The 19,349-nt window shown below is 37.2% G+C and overlaps 2 protein-coding genes and 1 non-coding gene across 6 annotated transcripts; 2 read left to right on the top strand and 1 right to left on the bottom strand.

Moving 5' to 3' along the window:
* The first annotated feature begins 110 nt into the window (after positions 1–110).
* On the top strand, positions 111–184 carry TRNAN-GUU (transfer RNA asparagine (anticodon GUU)). The gene has a single exon. It is a non-coding gene; the product is annotated as a tRNA-Asn (tRNA).
* A 552-nt stretch (positions 185–736) lies between these two features.
* Positions 737–8,158, bottom strand: LOC137950498 (uncharacterized). 3 transcript variants are annotated; one of them, XM_068796991.1, is made up of 16 exons: positions 7,984–8,158; positions 7,506–7,896; positions 6,572–6,965; positions 6,297–6,471; positions 5,990–6,129; positions 4,741–5,905; positions 4,535–4,635; positions 4,269–4,413; positions 2,971–3,039; positions 2,837–2,882; positions 2,334–2,719; positions 2,142–2,221; positions 1,899–2,034; positions 1,503–1,704; positions 1,298–1,380; positions 737–1,136 (listed from the first exon to the last, which is right to left on the bottom strand). In XM_068796991.1, exons 2-16 carry the CDS (start codon positions 7,606–7,608, stop codon positions 1,005–1,007), a joined length of 3,357 nt encoding a protein of 1,118 aa, XP_068653092.1. In that variant the 5' UTR covers positions 7,609–7,896; positions 7,984–8,158; the 3' UTR covers positions 737–1,004. The 3 variants fall into 3 exon arrangements, with proteins under 3 accessions (XP_068653092.1, XP_068653091.1, XP_068653093.1); XM_068796990.1 differs by having other exon boundaries at positions 7,506–8,158; XM_068796992.1 differs by lacking the exons at positions 7,506–7,896; positions 7,984–8,158 and having other exon boundaries at positions 6,598–6,667.
* A 568-nt stretch (positions 8,159–8,726) lies between these two features.
* LOC137950277 (beta-adaptin-like protein A) lies at positions 8,727–19,082 on the top strand. 2 transcript variants are annotated; one of them, XM_068796668.1, is made up of 12 exons: positions 8,727–8,967; positions 9,077–9,593; positions 10,155–10,279; positions 11,228–11,426; positions 12,568–12,796; positions 13,041–13,207; positions 13,556–13,765; positions 14,779–14,889; positions 15,000–15,176; positions 16,901–17,347; positions 18,070–18,352; positions 18,579–19,082. In XM_068796668.1, the coding sequence occupies exons 1-12, from the start codon at positions 8,915–8,917 to the stop codon at positions 18,584–18,586; spliced, it is 2,526 nt and encodes an 841-aa protein (XP_068652769.1). In that variant the 5' UTR covers positions 8,727–8,914; the 3' UTR covers positions 18,587–19,082. The 2 variants fall into 2 exon arrangements, with proteins under 2 accessions (XP_068652769.1, XP_068652768.1); XM_068796667.1 differs by lacking the exon at positions 18,579–19,082 and having other exon boundaries at positions 18,070–18,569.
* Positions 19,083–19,349: the final 267 nt, after the last annotated feature.

The following is a 19,349-nucleotide window of genomic DNA, read 5'->3' as shown; positions in this document are numbered from 1 at the left end:
TCACTCTCAATGAAGGAAGATGAACGAGCCTGCATCGTGAAAAGAGGGATGAAGCCTTGAATAAAAACTAGTAAAAGTATTTTAAAGTTGATGATAATGGAAATCGTCAAGCTGGAATAGCTCAGTTGGCTAGAGCGTGTGGCTGTTAACCACAAGGTCGGAGGTTCAAGCCCTCCTTCTAGCGAAAATTTGTTTTGAAAGTTTGTACTGTTTTTATGTCCCATTCATTTCCTAAGATGCATCGGTTTATACGTGTTTAAAACCATATTAATCAAAATACATAATTTAAAATTACAATTATTTATTTACATTAAATTAACCACCAGATATTTTATAAATTAGAACAAAGGACATCATTTGTATGGTTTTTGAAACCTCTCCTTATAAACCCAACCCTAACCATAACCCTATCCGTATTTTTTATTACCTTCTATTTATTATAATAAAATAAAATTTATATATATATTAATTAAAAAATCATATTCTAATCTATTTAACTCTTTCAATATCAACTTAAAATATTTTTATTCTAAAAAAAATTATTTAAATTTTTAAAAATCTTATTTATCGGCACATGTTTTTCTTTAATGCACGATCTGGTCTAGATTTATTAAGTAGTTTTATTTTATTTCTTAAAATTAAGGTAATATCATTATCATATGAACTTAATACAAGTTGAACCGATTGAACTGGATTGGACCGACCTGGTTATAGAATTGAAAAAAACTGATTATAAGATGCAAAATTGCTCATTTTGTATAAGTATAATAGCCCCTAAGCATCCGATCGCACAAGGAATTACACCAAGAAAAAACAAATCGTTACTCAATGCCATGATGCCAATGCCAAACCGCAAACTTGGGTAGAAAGCCAGGCACGAGCAGGTGCTAGGTAGACCAATTCCACCTCACTCAAAATCAATCACAAGTAAATCCTAACACTCGCTATGAATATGACCTTTGGATTGTAAATCAATCAACAATGAAGTATGTGATGTGAGACCGCTACGGAGCAACTTGTCCAAGTTTTTCTTTTCCTTCACAGTATCTCTTCACAACATCCTGCAGCTCAGGAAAAACTGACAAAAGCAGCAACTCGAGAAGCTCAAACGCCAGTTGCTTCAAGCAGACAGGTGACTGCATGATACGTTCCACAACAACTGGATTAGAAGAAAAACAACTTGGAAATTTCTGCACCAACACGATGGCTTGGCTGACACAATCACAACCTACACAAATAGGCATCCCCGCATGATGGAGATAGTCTCCAATTTTCATGTTTAAGTTGCAAAGATTACCTGAAGAAAGAAGTAAACATCCTGTGCGCATCGCTGGTACTCCTTCCTGCCCACAAGGCTTACGAGAGCAGCGGGTGCATTATCTGAAGCCGCAAGGAAACACAATAAAATCGTAAACAGCCTACATAGCTAATCTATTAAACTGCAAAACCTTTTTCATTGCTGGGTTAGAAGAAGAAAAACATCAGAAATATTATGCTCTCACCAATCATTAACTCACGAACAAACTTTGCACGTAGAGCAGCTTCTACTGCTTCTAATTCAGATACAAATGAATTAGACCCTTCTTTGCTAGGAGAAGAAGACATTGCAGGGTGACTACCAGGACTTTGAGACCCATTTACAGATGGAGCTGGTCTCCGACGCTTTGGGTGCTTAGTTAGAAAAATTCCGTCAGGCCAGAGGATCTAAACCAGTGAGAAGTAAGAAACTTAGGACATCAAGCATTGTGGGCAATAGAATCAAATAAAACAAAGAATACAACATCATTGAAAGAATCACTAGTGATATTTGAAACTAAATAACCAATAAAATGACCAATTATAGAAAACAAATCACACCGAATACCCAGGTTTGCATAATCAAGTGACTTGGGGATCACCTGCTCTATTCGATTGATTATTGAAGCAATTACAGAGCCCTTCCTCAAAAGCTGGATTTTTCCAATCAGCCAATCATCAAAGGCATCACCCATTCCTAATTGCAATACCTGTTTCGCCACCCAAAATACTTGGCGTCTACAAAATGAAATAACACCACTATCATTAAAAAAACATTTTGTGAAAATCTTCAATATAAAGTTTTAGAATGAATCATCAGTGGCAGAATATGCAGCTATAAATACCTGATCCAACCACCATCCTGAAGTTGGAAAACTACATCCACCAAATTTAAAATAGGGATACTGAGGTTTGGAGGAACCCACTGCACTTGTGAGTGATATGTTGTTACACATGAAGGATATATAGACTAGATGTTTCCATCGCATCAACCGGGAGAAAAAAGGAGCTCGCAAATAACAAAGAAGAAAAATCACCTCACTAGGAAGTGTTGAGTCAGAAGCAGCTTCAGTAAGTGACTGATGTATATCTTGTTGACCGTTAGGTATACTGTCAGCATTTTTAAGCGTATCTTGAATTTTCATCACAGAATATGAAACTTTTGGCAGCTTACTGACTGAATCACTCTCTGACTGATACCCCATCCATTTTTCACACTCCTTTCCCAAGTTTCTGGTTGAATAATCATCATGACTCATTCTCAAATGTACACCATCTGATGCTTGGTTCTGTTTAATCAACATACTAGGCTGCTTACTTGTTGATACGAAGGCTCCAGCCCGTAAGATCATGTGGTTATCCGAAATCTCTCCCAAGCTTGGAAATTTTGGACTCTTTTCATGTGCCTTGGCATCAAGGTCAACTTCAAAAGATTTAAAAGGCATGGAAAGATAAAAATTAGTGAAAGATCCATAAAAAAATAAGCTAGAAATATACAACCAACAAATCTCATGCAGTCACCATTAAGAACCTGGCTGACCTGATAATGTTTCGATAATGGATAAGGAATTTGAGAATACATATGTCTGCAATTTACAAAAACACATGTTTGTTTAACCATCAAATCTGGTAAAAACGGAACCGCAAAAAGAACTGAGAACTGAGAAGTCAAACCTGGGAATCAACACTAAGGAAATCCCAAACTTCTATTGATTTTGATATGTTTGGCAGTTGAAGAAGCTTCTATAAAACAGTAACACGAGTTGTGAAAATTTTATAACATCCAACAACAAACTATTAAAGGTAAGACTGGAGAAGAACAAAATAATTATAACGATAGAAATGAGAGAGAAATATCAGTGAAGATAACTGCTTCGTTAACAGGTATGCTCAGAGTCAATTCCAAGACTGGGGGATTTAGGAGACAAGGCAAGCCACTTCTAAGATTACCCCAAGCTTAAATAACCAAAATTAGAGAAAGCCATATTCAAGCATTCATGAAATTAAAACATGAGCTGCCTTTAGATAAAAGCTTAGCACTCTTGTAGGACGACTGATGCAGGGTAATAGAAACTATTTTTGGAAGAAAGATTTGTTTAGATTAGTTGTTTCTGGAAGAAAAGAAGTCATCATGAAACAACAGGAATGGTTGTCCAAAGTCTATCCAACAATGGAGTTTGTTTTCTTCGAAATTCAAAATAGAAAGATTTATTGACTGACAAATTAGAAATTTTCTGGAAGAAAATTCTAGCTATTTTTACTTCTAGAGTACTAAAGCCTAGTTCACGTATGTGTTATGAAAATTCTTTTGCTGGTCAATGTTAGAACCATTCTAAACGGAAAAGCTTACACCTAGTAAGATGATAAATCAGTCATGACTTGGGCCTTTGGCTCAATGATGAATAAGGGAATTTCAAATGTGAGGTCTTGGGTTCAAGTCTCACCAGGGGGGATAAGGAGTGTGCATGTACTCAGCATTTGAAAAAAAAAAAAAAAACGATTATAAATCAGTCAAAAAAGTATGCCACTTTAGAAAGTTATTAGTGCTTAGTGCCTAAGCATGATGTTATTGGTTATGCTTATTTTGGTTTACTGTTCTATTTTACACAATGTTATAAGCCTAATACCAGGCTAGAGGACATTTAAAATTTTTAACTTCTTTTGTCATAAACTAAAGTTTTCATCAATTTGGAGCTCTATATGGTGAATGTGTCCACAGGTACTTGTCTTTTCCTTCCTTACCTTTTCCATTTTCTTCTACCCAGATCGCAACAAAGTAGAAGGCATTATCAAGCTTAATGATCTGCCACACACAGATTCTTAAATATCTTGCACAGTTTTATAGCTTATCCAGAATGAGATAATGTCCAGTGTAACATCTGGCTCAAAACTGAGTTTGTTTTAACCTCTTAGATGGATTGCAGTCCATCAAATTGTAGAGGAATATTCATATTGGGGAATCAAATGACCACCTTCAAGTAAGCATCAAGCAATTTGCACCTTGCTTGAACAACTGAAATATCCAGACCCGGTGATAAGAAGTGCTTGGGTGGCAGATGAAGATTATACTCAGGAAATTCTTTAAGGCGTCGATGCAGCTCCTCAAAATGGCGAAACCTAAATAAAAACACAGAATGCCTTAGAAAACAAGTAGAAAAAAACCAACAGTAATTAAAGGTTAAAAGAGAAATGTTACAGATAATATAGACAAGAAAATTCACAGCAGAATCTGTATCACCTTCTTTTGATTGACCAGTTATTATTATTTGCATCTGTAACTGAGATGGAATACACAGCAAATGTACTAGAACCACTCTTCACAATATTAGCACCCAATACCTGTAAAAAAAATAAAATTACATCCTTTCGATTTATCGATCACCAGACACCACTCAGCACCTAATTCAAATAAACTACAAAATTTTGAAGCTCTTTTGGGGCTACCTCACATCTTAATTTAAGGAAGGAATCAACCAACACAGAGTAACCAGAGGATTTTCCAGACTGACAATGACCTTCACATGTGGAAATAGATGAAGCAGATGAAGAAGCAGTGGCTCCACTATGAAGTCTCCCCCAATTTTCTGATTCAGAATCATCACCAGACTCCTTTGACTTAGTATCAACTTTGGATGCATTCAGGATGTCCTGTCCATCCCCCAATGGAAAAGAGGTCCTTTCAACCTCTTGCCAAATGGACATCTTCTGACTGCTTGACCTAGATCTCTTCCTTACTTTGGACAACCTAGAGTAGGAGATATGATTGTTATGGCCTTTCCTCATTAAATTCCCTTCAATATTTTCCAGAGGATGGCGTATGTGTGATCCTACAGCATTTCTGTTATTTTTACTATCCCAAACTTTAGTTCCAGGAGAATCCAGGCCTGTGACACTGCTACTTTCATCATCTTCAGAGGGGTAGGAACTTTCACTTTCCACGTCTACCTCATTGGAATGTGTAGGCTCTTCGTGCTCCACTCCTTGAGACAGACCTAATGGCTGAGATACAGAATTACCAACAATTTGTGGACATGGACTTCGAGGAATTATTGTTTTGGGATTATTTTGTCCCCTGAATGTATCAGAGGTCGCTGTTTCATCTATCTTGCGTTTTTCTGATTCCCCTGTCAATGCCTTTTGTCCAATTTGCTTGGCTGACTCATTCAATGTTTCCTTCTTTTTGTAGTTTCTTCCCTTCGCCCATATATTGTCAAAATGCTCTGGTGCAAGAGCTTGAGTCTTTCGTTCAGAGATTATATCTAACCTTTTACCCCAATCTCCACTACGACCAACCGCTTGAACTTCTTTTAGGTCATGAGTCTGGGAGTCTGAGGACAAAGAACTTCTGGGAACTGCTGATTGAGAATCACCAATTCTTCCATTGATAATTTCTTTTACTGCATCAGAGGTAGTTTCACTATTTCTTCGCTTGAATGAAACAAGTTCAAGACCTTCATTAGACTGGTCTAGTAACAGAGAGAAATTATCAGATGCAGTTTTAGATTGGTCTTTCTTGGTCTGTGAATCATTTTGCATCCCTGGTGAATCTCCTTTATTAGTCTTACTGGCAATAGACGAAGCCACATTTTCTATCTTTTCGTTAATAAACCTGCCATAACATTGAAAAAACATGAGAATTTCAGCAATGATAAGATAAGAAATAGAAAAAAAATCCAAAAAAAAAAAAAAAAACCTTGGGTTAGCCATGTTCAGGACAGGTCTAATCACTGCACATGCAAGAAGCTCCCGGACAGTATAACGGAAAAAGGAACACTGCAGATCTTCAGGCCTGAAGCTGCAGTGCATGAGCCCATCCATCAGCTGCTGCAACACCTGTGAAAGATATAACATTAACAAGCTAACAAAGCAGCAGTAAAGGAGATGCTCACAAATATACTTCAACATGGTCATAAAAAAGAAAAATAAACTCGTTGGACATGGGGACATAATCTCCTGGTGTTCAACTCATAATATATGCTTAAAAAAATTAATCGTCCCACCCTATGCTCAGCTTCAGCAGAAACCAAAGCTGGATGCAACTTGTTCTCTGAATCCATAGCTTGCTTCACTTGCAAATTCCATTGATCAAGTGCTAGTTGCCCTTCCTGTGACTTGAGCTTGGCTTGACACGTGCGATAAAGTTCTAAGTTGCGGCAGAATAAGTTGATAATATCTCTGCATAAAAATATATTGTCCAGTAAGTGAACTAGGATCAACGTACCATTAAATGCATCCAAAACTGAAAAAAACAGCACATGAAAACTTCAAACTAAACCTGGAAAGAAGATCAATAAGATTTACATCTCGAACGCGAAATGAAACCTCCCCAAGAACACTATTCATGATCTGGACCAGCTCCTCTGGACCCTCTTTATCAGGGCTTAGACGAGAGTACCAAAGATCAGTGATCCACTCAGAAACTAGATGTCTGGTGAGCCGATCAATTGCAGCCTCAACAACAGGACAATTCACTTTTTTTCTCCACTTTGACTTTTCATCAGGTACCCTGGGACCTTCTGGAGATACTCTCAGAGGAACATTACTCGTTGAGGGTGCACTTTTATATGCTGCAGTCCGTCTTCGCATGTCAAGATCATAGGACATATAACGGAGGAAAAGAATAAGGGAAGCAGCAGCTGGTAAATTTACCCATACTGAGGAGCTAGTTACTGAAAAAACGATCAGCAATTAGTGGGGGTTGATAGTATTTTTTTATGCTACAAATCACGGGTACAATTTTAGACAAGATAAACAAAATTATGCACAATATAGTTTGGTCGTTTAACCAAGTTCATATGTGTGATAACTCATCTTTATTTGCTCCCCAAAAATAAAGCTCTTTAAAACATCCTGCATTTGCCAGTAATACCACATAAATCAAATTTATTCCTGAAAAAAGTTATTTGAAACCTTGTCCTAGAAGTTTCTTGGTTTCATTACCACATCATTACAAAGTATGTAGTGGGAAAATTCCTTAAAGCTCTTATTTTACATCAACCATTAGAAACATGTTGTACAATCTAATCTTGCTTGAGAGTCGAGTATAATTATCGGGTCTGCAACCCAAATCCAGTTTTGTCACAATACTGCATACGATTATCAGTACCACAGTTCAATTTCCTTCACATGTTCCTCGCTTATCCGGAAAATTCTTGCAGAGAGTCTTACAGAACAAATTATTCTAAATGACAACAAGAAAAAGGACTTACAGGACATGAGGTAAGAAAGCCCCACAACACACACGAACAACAATACAATCCGTTTCTTCGCTTCCTCGACAAGGTCCCTCACTGTCTGCCTCCCGGAACTCATCTTCAAGGCCCCAATCCAAGAAAATTTTTATCCCATAAACTTTACCTCAGAAATCGCGTCCAAGAAGATAGAGTGTTCACGTACTCGTGAATTATTTCCAATGTAGAACTTTTTTTCTAGGAACGGATCGACGAAGAGACGCCAAAATGACCACATTTAACTACCAGCTCGTCAGAAAACCAATGCAACTGGAAGCGTCAAGCAAACTCATACGAACAGAAAGGTGCGAATACGCTGAATAAAATTGCCAATCGTCAACTCTACATAATCAAGCTGTCTCGTTTCAACCTTCTCAGTCAAACAACTCTTCTCAGAATTATGACGAATCGCTACCATACCGATATCAAACACAATGTAAACGAAAAGAAAACGAACCGATTCTTTCTCCAGCCAATTCTACTCAAATTCCCCAATGCGATCGCCAGAAAATTAGCCAAAAAAGAGAAGAGACAGATATCACAGAAGGCACTCGCCCTCGCCAATTGATGAAAGAATGTACCCTTCTTAATCGACCTTATTCACGAGAACAAAGAACGGAGCAAAGAAGTACAGAGAGTGGTTGCAGTGCGCAATTTGCTGCAAAGCAACTGACTGTTAGGTTTTTGGTTTTTGTTTTCGTCGACAAGCGAAAATAAAAAATAAAAAAATAAAAGGAGTAAATGAAATGAAATGACCGGAATGCGGTTTAAGCCCTAACAACCCGCCTCCCTCCTGCAACTAACTTTAATTTTTTCCTATTAAAAGGAAAATAAAAATTACAAAAAGATAATAGTAATTAATTTTTAAATTTAAATAAACACGTGATCACTTGTAATTTGTAAACTTCTTGCCGTCCTCTTTGTCATTATGTCTTTTTCTGTTTTTGTCTAGGAATCGCATATAAAGTTTCCGTACCAGCCGGATTTGAGTTTTGAGTCGTCCGAGTCTGAAATCCGAGTCAACCGATCTGATCCGAAACTCTCTAGTCAGGCGATAACGGCGCATGAGTGCAAGGTGTCCAACCTGGAGGCGGAACGAGTTTGCTGCACGTGCCGAATCGTCGCAGCACGCAGGTACAGCCGCGAGCTTTCGACTTCAAGAGGAAATATCTTGCTTTACGTCTTCCGTCAAAATTCGACTCCTGCGGTGTCTGAAATCCCTAGATTTGCTCTCTTCCTTTCACCAATTCAATATCTGCTGCGCTTCTATGATAGAATCCAAATCCGTTGCTGCATTTATTTCCTATTCATTGATTTCTCCTTCGTTATGTTTTATCTCGAAGGTTTTCTGATTTTCTAGTGACTCCGAACATTGGTTACTATCTGCAATGGCTCCCCCGGTCCAGCCGAACCGTTCTCCATCTCCTTCTCAACCATCTGGGTAATTAAATTGCACGTTCCTCAGCTCTGGTTTTTAACATTTTAGGTTTGAATCTGTTCATGCTTATTTTCAACCGTAGTTTCATTGGAGACTCTAATTCTCATTTCAGGAAAGGTGAAGTATCTGATCTAAAGCTCCAACTCCGGCAACTCGCTGGAAGCAGGGCACCGGGCTCTGACGATTCTAAGCGCGAGCTCTTTAAGAAAGTCATCTCCTACATGACTATAGGAATTGATGTCTCCTGTCTATTCAGCGAGATGGTGATGTGTTCCGCTACCTCGGACGCGGTTCTAAAGAAAATGTGTTACCTCTATGTCGGAAATTATGCCAAAGGAAATCCTGATCTCGCGCTCCTCACGATAAATTTTCTTCAGAAAGACTGTCGAGATGAAGATCCAATGATCCGTGGTCTCGCACTCAGGAGTCTCTGTTCATTAAGGGTGGCGAATTTGGTTGAGTATTTGGTGGGCCCATTGGGGTCAGGTTTGAAGGACAGTAATAGTTATGTGAGAATGGTGGCGGCTATTGGTGTCTTGAAATTGTATCATATCTCTGCGGCAACTTGCATCGATGCGGATTTCCCTTCATTGCTTAAGAGCCTAATGCTTAAGGATCCTGATGCGCAGGTAACCGCTTTTAAATTTTCTGTTCAGTATCCACTCAAAATTGGCGTATTATGTGGTCCCTGGAAATGAAACTGACTGGAAAGAATATGGAATTAACTGCAGAAAATGCCGCACTACTGCATTGGTCTTTCCATTGAATGGAGCATTAAACTTAATATTGTGAATCCAATACTTTCGTTTTTTCTTGAAGAATATTTCTATAAATTTCATTTTTTTTTAGATGAACAAATTGTCGATTCTATGCGAATGGTTCCAACGAGCTCTTTTCAATCTAAAAATTCTCCATCAGTGCGTTTATATCAGGTGTTTTCCTGCAGGGATATGGTTCTCATGTTTTCGAGCATACAGATGATAATTAATCTTTTTTTTAATAAATGATCTTTCTTAAACTCATGATCCACATATGCTGGTTCGCATGCATTGCCTTTCTGTTGCCCCTGCTGACTTATATGGTTTAGAAATTGACATCCTCACAATGGAATTGAACGTTTATGCTGTATTTTGGCTTTCAATACTTAGCCTATTGCTTTGTTTAATAGAATTATGCTGTTGTCTTCTCAGGTGGTTGCAAACTGTTTAATTGCACTGCAAGAGATCTGGAACTTAGAAGCAGTTTCTTCTGAGGAAGCATCAAGAGAGAGAGAGGCTTTGCTTAGCAAGCCAATAATATTTTATCTTCTGAACCGGTATGATGTTATCAACCTTTTCATTCTATCATAGGTCTGTAACTAAGTACCCAGGTAGTCCATGATCCGGTATGAGATGCAAGACATCTCATCCTAGGTTTGAAATAGTTCAGCCAGATGTGGGCCCATGTGTGTATCCAAGATATTTTTCCTTACACGTTAGATATAGTGGCCGGACTCGTGGATTCTATGGTGATACATTGACTGGAACTCTGGAACTAACTTCGTTGTTTTCTTGAACCTCTTCAGCAGAACTTTTATGTATATATATATATATATATATATATATATATATATAGGGTAATCTCGATTTAAACTTTGAAAGAGGATTTGAAACTCTTTTTGATAACGACTCTGGAGGATTAGTCCCTCTCTTAAGCCAACCATCTTGATGCTTCAAAGCTGATGCAATTCCTTATATATTGATGGGTTTGTAGACTTGGTAGCCTTTAGTCCTTCCTTTACAAGCTACCACTGTAATCTTTTGACATGATACGGCTCTTGATGTTCACCAAGTGCCAGTTTTCAAGAAGAGCATTACACTGGTATGATAAGATGTTCACCAAGTGTCAGTTTTCAGGAGGAGCATTACACTTGCATGATAATTTTTTCTTTCTTGCTTCTGTTTCTTTTGTTTGTATGAGTGTGTCTGGCTGCCTAAGGTCCTACTAGTTCATTTGTCTCTTCCATTAGATTTTCTGCCCCAGACTGATAACTTGTTGGTCAAGGGAGTTCTCTATTTTCCTCATTGAGAAAAATGATCTGGAAGAGTTTAGAAAGCTTGATTTACTCTCACTAATTTTATTACTGAAATGTTATCCTCTTTGGAATGTCAATCCTTTTGTTTGGAACTTTTATAGCAAATTCAAGTTAAAGGGCATTCATATCCACATTGATGACACCACATGTATGTTTGGTATTTGTGCTTATTTTATATCACTTTCACAGGATAAAGGAATTTAGTGAATGGGCCCAATGTCTTGTACTTGACTTGGTCTCCAAATATCTACCCTCGGACAGCAATGAGATATTTGATATGATGAACCTTCTTGAGGACAGGCTCCAGCATGCAAATAGTGCTGTTGTTTTAGCTACAATCGAGGTGTTTCTGCACTTGACCATGTCCATGACTGATGTTCATCAACAGGTGTGTAGTCAGAAAAACTCTCATTGTTGCATTGGCTTTTACGGGACTGATGTTTCTACTTGTCTGAGAGAAGACTATATTATTTGTTGTTTATCTTCCATTTAAATATAATTTACTCCTAATTTAAATTTAGCTGTACAATTGTAGCTTCTGGTAAAGCTGGTAAAAATCTGTACAGAAAATATCTTTTCTTCGTATCCCTTTAGGATGCCATGAGGACATTGATAATGGACTTTCTTTTCAGCAGTCATTTAATGTTTTAATGCATAAAGAACAGATGTTATGTCAGGTCCTGTAAGAAGATTGGCACGATCCATGTGCATTAGTTACCATCTATGGATTTTAGCACTGTCCTTTGAGCTTAAAGAAAGCCTAATAGAGCTTCACTATTTCCATGTATCTCTTTTTTATCTGATTTATAAAATATAAGAAAATATGATTTCCACTCAACAAAATAAGTAAAGACTTCAAACTGAATTTTGTCAACTGCTTTATGCAATCTGACAAAAATACTTGATCAGATTTCCATGCACACCTGGATATAATATGAAGAATTTCATTTCCATAACTGTGGTTTTATTATCTTTGCCTAGCAAAGCATTGGGTTGTTGGTATGAGTTTCATGCATGTTTATTGATTTGATGGCCATTTTGGCACCAATTGTCTTTAAGTTTGATATACAGCAACATTTCAAAAAAAAGTTTGATATATAGCAATAAGTCTTTTTCTGTGTAATGTTTGATATTATTTATTTTTTAATACAACTAAAAAAATTCTCTCTTTTGGATAGTTTGGTTATTGTCATGTAAGACATTCATATACTAGTGATTTACATGCAAGGGTTCCTTCACCTATCTTTCCCCATCTGCACCAAAGTTCTTATTTTGTTATAAAATGCTAAACAGAGATCCTGTTTCGTGAGAATGTATAGTTTTTTCACCAATATATATGCTCTCCCTCCCTTTCTGTCTCTCTCCATATCTTTGGGCCTGGCTTGTAATTCTTTGCTGTATCTTCACCTTCCTTTTGCACTCCAATGTAATGCCTTCTTTTATTCCTTTATTATTTTATACAGTAGATGTGCCTTGTCGGTTAGTGAATGAATAAATTGATGTGCTGAGCAAAAATCTCTGTGCTATAGGTGTATGAGCGCATAAAAGCACCATTGCTAACCCTAGTGAGCACAGGAAGTTCAGAACTGTCCTATGCAGTTCTCAGTCACCTGCACCTCTTGGTCATGCGGGCGCCCATGCTATTTTCATCTGACTACAAACATTTCTACTGCCAGTACAGCCAACCGTCATATGTTAAGAAGCTGAAGCTTGAAATGCTGACAGCTGTTGCCAATGAAAGCAATACCTATGAGATAGGTAAGCAGATACTTCTTTTAATATATGGTTGACAGACAGCCAGAGTCTATCAATCATGTATATATCATTGACATGACTTAACTTGTCCACATTTCTCACATTGATTAACTCTGTGATGCTTTACCATGAAGACCATTGGAAGATTGTAATATATAATTTTTATTTCTATGTGATCTCTGGGCTTGTTTATCCTTGATATCTTTCCGGTGTTACTGTGGCATGACTGTTATTATATTCATTGCAGTGACGGAATTATGTGAATATGCTGCCAATGTTGATGTGCCAATCGCAAGGGAGTCTATTCGTGCTGTGGGAAAGATAGCACTACAACAGTATGATGTGAATGCAATTGTGGATCGGCTTCTTCAATTTCTTGAGATGGAAAAGGATTATGTTACTGCTGAAACTTTGGTGAGCATTTATTCTTCTGACAGTGGTAGTAAGGGCCCTACTGTTGTTATTGCTGTTATTTGAATAGGCATTATGTACTGAATTTTTTCATTGTATGTTCTTCTGGATCACTTGACACTCTAGTACTTGTCCTGTTACACTGTGACATCCTTGTGCTATCAGTGACTAAGATAGGTCTTACTGATGTATATATTCTTCATGTCTTCCTCTCCTTGTGTTAATTTAGTCTTCTGCGAATACATGTTGTTGTTGTTCCTCAAATGGAGCAAGGGCAATATCCCAGAGTATATGATTTGTTCCAACTTACAAGCTTCTATATTTTTGCTGCATTTTTTTTTTAAACACCAGGTACTTGTGAAAGATCTCCTAAGAAAATATCCTCAGTGGAGCCATGATTGCATTGCAGTTGTTGGAAATATCAGCAGCAAAAATGTTCAAGAACCGAAGGCCAAAGCGGCTCTCATTTGGATGTTAGGGGAATATTCCCAAGACATGTCAGATGCTCCTTATATTCTTGAGAGTATTGTTGATAACTGGGAGGATGAGAACTCTGCAGAGGTAATCAATTCTCCAATAAGATATGCTTGTTTAGTCTTTTTTTTTTTATGAATTATTTAGTCTATTATTTGTTTATCCTCTATGGTATTATATCATCAAATTTGTTTTGAATAGTCCCAAATCAGCAGCCTATACATACTGTAAGAACTTGGGTGGATTCTCTTCACTCTAAGTTTGAGTTTTTGAGTTCGGATGATTTTATCCATGGTATCAACACAGGTTTGATGGATCTTCACAGATATGAGGCATCCATCCAAAACTATTCATGTGTTTGGAGCCTTCAAGAGGGCTCACATGTGAAGGGGAGTATTGAGAAATGTTCTACATGGGTTTTGAAGTGATCCATGACATTGTAGAAGAACACGAGTTGGCCACTCCACCCTAAGCTTGGGCTTTTGAGTTGGATGTGTTTCTTCGTTTTCTTTCTTTAACTTCTGTTCTATGAACCCTGATAGTTTCAGATATTTTTTCTATTCAGTATTGTTTTTTTTTTTTTTAAGAGAATGTGTATATCTATTCAGTATTGTTATTCATGTTTTCTTCTGGAGATATATTATCAGCACTGGCAGTGACAGTTATTTGGTAGAAATCATTTATCTTTGTGCTAGTTATTCTTTGTTGATTGTGTTCTTGCATCCAACTCATGCTTATAAAGGATTTCAGGGCCTTCCTTTACTTTTCCTAAGTAAGCCTTATTGAGTTTGTTTAACCTTTCCCAACTTCAGGTGAACATGCTGTGTCCATTTCTTCATGGCCAGGGAACTGACTGAAGCTTGAATTTGGGTCCATGATACTTCAATAATCACTTTCTCTGACAGTTGGTTTAACCATAATAATTTTTTGAAATCTAAAACAACAATCTCCATAAAATAGTGAATAGAAAAGACATGCTATCATCTTGTGATTGAAACTATTTTATTCAGAGCATTTAGAAATCCTGTAAAGATTGGAAAGATAACAAATCCTGACAAACTAGCTGCTCGAACTATTTGCTGAATTTTTTAAATCATCAGGTTCGCCTACATTTACTCACTGCAGTCTTGAAGTGTTTCTTGAGAAGACCTCCCGAGACTCAAAAGGCTTTAGGGGCTGCACTGGCTGCTGGCCTTGCTGATCCTCATCAGGTGTCTAATTTTATTTTTGTTCATTTAATTTTAAAGAAAAAACAGTTAATTCTCTTAAGGCATAAAATGGTATGGTTAGATTTTAGTACTGAAGATCTTCTTGAACACAGGATGTGCATGACCGAGCCTTGTTCTATTATAGACTACTGCAATATGATGTTGCTGTTGCAGAACGAGTTGTGGACCCTCCCAAGCAAGCAGTTTCAGTCTTCGCTGATACTCAAAGCAGTGAAATCAAAGATCGCATTTTTGATGAATTCAACAGTCTATCTGTTCTGTACCAGAAGGTGATACTTGTTTTGCTCATACTTTCAAGAAGTCTGCTAAGTGTCTAGTTCATCTGCTTTTCTAAGCAAATTTGGCTTTTCCATGTATGGTGATCAGGGCCACTTTTTTTTTTTTTTTTTTTTTTTTTGAAATGATCATGGCCACTGATCCACCACACTGCCTCTAGCCTTCCTGATGCTTGTAATCATATCTAGGTGATACGAATTTTTTACCCATTAAGATTGTATTTGCAGTATTTATTGAACTGTAACCATTTGTCCAACATCATAATGATCAGGATCATTCTCTCCTGCATTCTGATCGACTTTTGGTTGCAATCTTCTTGCTGTCCTGCAAATCAAAGCTCCCTGATTGGCATATATGTCAATATGATATTTGCATAATATTAAGAAACAAATTAACCCAGCACCTTAGAATTTTCTGTTGTTTCTTCTTATATATGATCATATTTATAAAGTTCATTTTTCTTGAATTTAGCGGGACTTGCTTTATGTTTGTGTTTATAGAGGATTTGAAATTAAGGTGGAGGATATCCTGGGATAAGAATGAAGTTACTTATATTTTGGTTAACCACAGACCGTATACAATGAATCTTGCCTCGTAGAAATGCCAATTCTAGCTTTACGCAACAGTAGTTTTACCAGTTTGTGGAGTCGCTATTTATTAATTATGTCATAGTCAACATAATTACCCTGCAAATAGCCAACCACTTTGAATTTCATGTTTGTTGGTTTAGAAGTTTATATGTGCGGAGTATGTAAGCATGTCATTCTGGTAATCAATGGTAAAGAAATCCTAGTTGCACACAAGCCGCTTTTCCTCTTCTTTCTAATGATGACAATTCTCATTGTTTTTTATTTTCAATTTTCTTTGTTTTGGGAATATGAGATATCTTTTTCTGCAGCTCTTAGGAAAGCTTGACCTTGTTTATGTTTCACATTTTTTCATCTATTCAGTCTCAGCAATATATATGAAGGCTTAGTGTCATGGGGTCATTGAAAGAGTCCATGTGGTACCTCATAGCCTCCTACCCATAGCCATTGTCCAGTCTATACCCCAGTGGTGACAAATACAGGATTCTAAAGACATAGAGATGATGAGAACACACACTTGGGACATTGCAAATAACTGTTAAAATGGCAGTAAAATGTCACCTTGGTGAATGCTTGTTTGTCCAAGGCATATGGGAGAGAATGGTCCTTAATACTTCGGACTATTTCTTTTCACTTTAGGAAAGGATTCAACACTATCTCCATTGAATTAATGAGCACACTACTGTTTTTCATTTAGTAATATTGTCATTTAGTAATATTGTCATTTTATCTCGGCTTAAACCATATGATTTAACAAACTTAATTATTGAACTAGTTTTATCTAAATACGTGGTTTGAGCAACTTAGAAAATGATAGTATTCCTACCAAAACCTACTTGATGGAGTTTTTTCGTATTATCAACTGAAAATAATTTACTTGCCTTGTTTTTAATGAGGCCATGCTTCGTTACCACTGAGCAGAAAAAAATGATTGCCCCATGTTTCCAAAAGAAAAGGAGGTCCTTTAGTATGTACTGGTGGTGGACATCACCAATGATATGCAGTTTCTGTACACTCTCGCTTGATAACAGTTAATGCTGCTGTTTTCGTTTTTCAGTTTGCAAGTCCATTTGTAAGTACTCATCTATGTCTTTTAAGTTGTAGCTTACTGAATTTTTTTCACGTTTCAGCCTTCTTACATGTTTACTGATAAGGAACACCGAGGCCCATTTGAGTTTTCAGAGGAACTTGGAAATTTGTCAATTGGGGCGGAATCTGAAGAAATTCGAGTTCAGAGATATGAAGCCAATGACAATGATCTTCTTCTAAGCACATCTGAAAAGGAAGAAAACAGGGTTACTTCTACTAACGGTTCTGCATACAGTGCTCCTGAGTATGATGGTTCTCTCTCTTTGGCCCCTGCACAGTCTCAATCTGAAACTGCTATATCAACCCATAATTTGCCTACTTATGCTCCCCAAGGTGGGAGCTCAGGGATTGATGATCTACTTGGTTTGGGTCCACCCGCTTCTACATCTTCTCCTGCTTCTCCTCCTTTGAAGCTTAATGTAAAACCTGTCCTGGATCCAGCCACTTTTCAACAGAAATGGGGTCACCTGCCACTTTCTTTATCTCAGGTACAACTTTTTGCATGTCCCTGTTAGATAGTTTGCTTATGTATCAATGTTGCTCATTTCGATGTCAATGCTGTTCAGAAGACAAAAGTAAAAAGAAAAAAAAGAAAAGAAAAAGAGGCCGCAGTGATATGTATGTGATCCTTGCTTTTAGCTTTATGGAAACAATTGACCACTTTATTTTATTTTTTATTTTATTTTTTTGAAAGCCAATTGGCTACTTGTGTGTCAATTTTCATTTCGATGCCATCACTTGGCTGCCTATGTCTTGTGAAGCTGAATCACATAATCATCTAGGCAAAAAAGGCTGATCATCTAATAGTAGGCAAGAAAATAAAGAAATGGAATAAGAAAATCAGGTTCAGGACTAGGTGCTGGCTCTTATTTACATTTGCATTTCTTAAACCTGAGCTAGCATTGCCTAAAACATAGAGGCTGGTGGGCTGCATAAGCAATTATCTTTGATAACGCTGTCCGGGAGGACAGTTCCATTTTGGGTTTTTCAAATTGTAATCGACATAGTTTAGGCCCTTTGGAAACGTACTTTTATTGCAGTGTGTCAGACTAAAGATTTTATCTTTCTGCAGTTATAATCATTCAAACGAGATCTTTATTTAGAGATATATATTTTCATCTATATTCTAAGTTTTTGCTTGAAAATGGCAACCTTATCCAATGCTTCCTTTTAACCTCTTGCACGTACTCGTTATATTTTCCACTTTCAGGAATGCTTCATAACTCCTCGTGGAGTTGCTGCTTTGACTACACCTCAGGTCCTCCTCCGACACATGCAAGGCCACTCCATCCAATGTATTGCATCAGGTGGCCAATCCCCAAACTTTAAGTTCTTTTTCTTTGCGCAGAAGGCTGATCAATCAGCTTCTTTCTTTCTTGTTGAATGTATTATCAACACTTCATCAGCAAAGGCACAAATAAAGGTCAAAGCTGACGATGGAGCATCATCTGAGGCTTTCTCTTCTTTGTTTAGATTGGCATTATCTGAATTTGGTATGTCATAATAAGTTTATTAGTTTCGTTTTACCTGCAACCTCATTTAGTAAAAGAATTAGATATTTGTTCTCTTATTCAATTCTCCTTTCATATTGGTTGATGTAAGTGTTCTTTTCTTGATTTTTCCTGTGGAAAGGGGGGGATAATTTATGTGTATCAGTGATATTATTCATGTTGAATGTGCTTCCACAGAAATAATAAAACATTAGGTCTTCTTTACCAGGTACATAAAGAAATGTTATGAGGTTGTGGAAAACAAACACTTCCATCTGGTGTCTCGACTCAGTTGATGGGTGTTACAAGTAACCTCCAACAATGGTGGAATAAATAACATTTAAAAACCCTGATGGTAACTCTGTTGCAAGCTTCTGATGCGGTTGAATGCTGGAAATGTTTGCTTAGATCCCAACAGGAATTGCATTACTGTCAGGCTAGCTGGTCGATGCTTTGTTAGGAAAAGCTGAACGCGCAGGTGTTGAACTAATTGCTTGGATTGATAAAACCTCCTGCTATTCTTTCCATTTTTACTTGGTTGTCTATGCTTGGTAAAAGTTGTTCAAGTGAGCTATTAGCACAGGTTTCCTGCCAATATTCCCCATTCTCTCTGAGTCTTTCATTAATCTATCTTTAGCAGTAAATCATTTCTGAATGTGCTTTTGGGTATCTAGGTTAAATTTTGTGTGTCAGCATCTCAAGGTCAATTTTTGGAGTCAATAGGAGCCATGGTTTGAATCTATCACCTTTTCACCCATTTTCAACAACCTCTGGTTCAAAATGGTTCACCTATGTTCATCTGCTTTGGTCTTTAAACCAATCCTTTTTTAGGGAGAATTAAAGGCGAATCTAGCTTTTGCTTTTAGATCCAAATTCCCCCCTCTTCCTATAATTTTTTATTTTATTTTATTTTCTGCAAGCTAAAGATGTGCTTCAACTTTTCTGGTTGAGGAAAGTAGGAAATTGTAAAACAAAATATGATCTCAGATGGGCAATAAAA

The sequence above is a fragment of the Aristolochia californica genome, unplaced genomic scaffold (genome assembly GCF_029961685.1).
Source record: "Aristolochia californica isolate CCGP_79_NKW_82.1479 unplaced genomic scaffold, dmAriCali1.0.hap1 SCAF_14, whole genome shotgun sequence".
Taxonomy (NCBI): domain Eukaryota; kingdom Viridiplantae; phylum Streptophyta; class Magnoliopsida; order Piperales; family Aristolochiaceae; genus Aristolochia; species Aristolochia californica.
The sequence above is the reverse complement of the archived record's forward strand: the minus strand, read 5'-3'. Positions and strand labels throughout refer to the sequence as shown.

Bases quoted from the DNA above. Each gene is read 5' to 3' on its own strand.
- LOC137950498 (XM_068796990.1), bottom strand. From the start codon at position 7,608: ATGAGTTCCGGGAGGCAGACAGTGAGGGACCTTGTCGAGGAAGCGAAG. The intron at 5,906-5,989 runs GTTTTTTTTTTT...ATGTTATGGCAG, and splicing joins CTGAACATGGCTAACCCAAG to GTTTATTAACGAAAAGATAG. The intron at 4,636-4,740 runs GTAGCCCCAAAA...TTTTTTTTACAG, and splicing joins TCCTTAAATTAAGATGTGAG to GTATTGGGTGCTAATATTGT.
- LOC137950277 (XM_068796667.1), top strand. From the start codon at position 8,915: ATGGCTCCCCCGGTCCAGCCGAACCGTTCTCCATCTCCTTCTCAACCA. The intron at 8,968-9,076 runs GTAATTAAATTG...TTCTCATTTCAG, and splicing joins TCTCCTTCTCAACCATCTGG to GAAAGGTGAAGTATCTGATC. The intron at 14,890-14,999 runs GTGTCTAATTTT...TCTTGAACACAG, and splicing joins GCCTTGCTGATCCTCATCAG to GATGTGCATGACCGAGCCTT.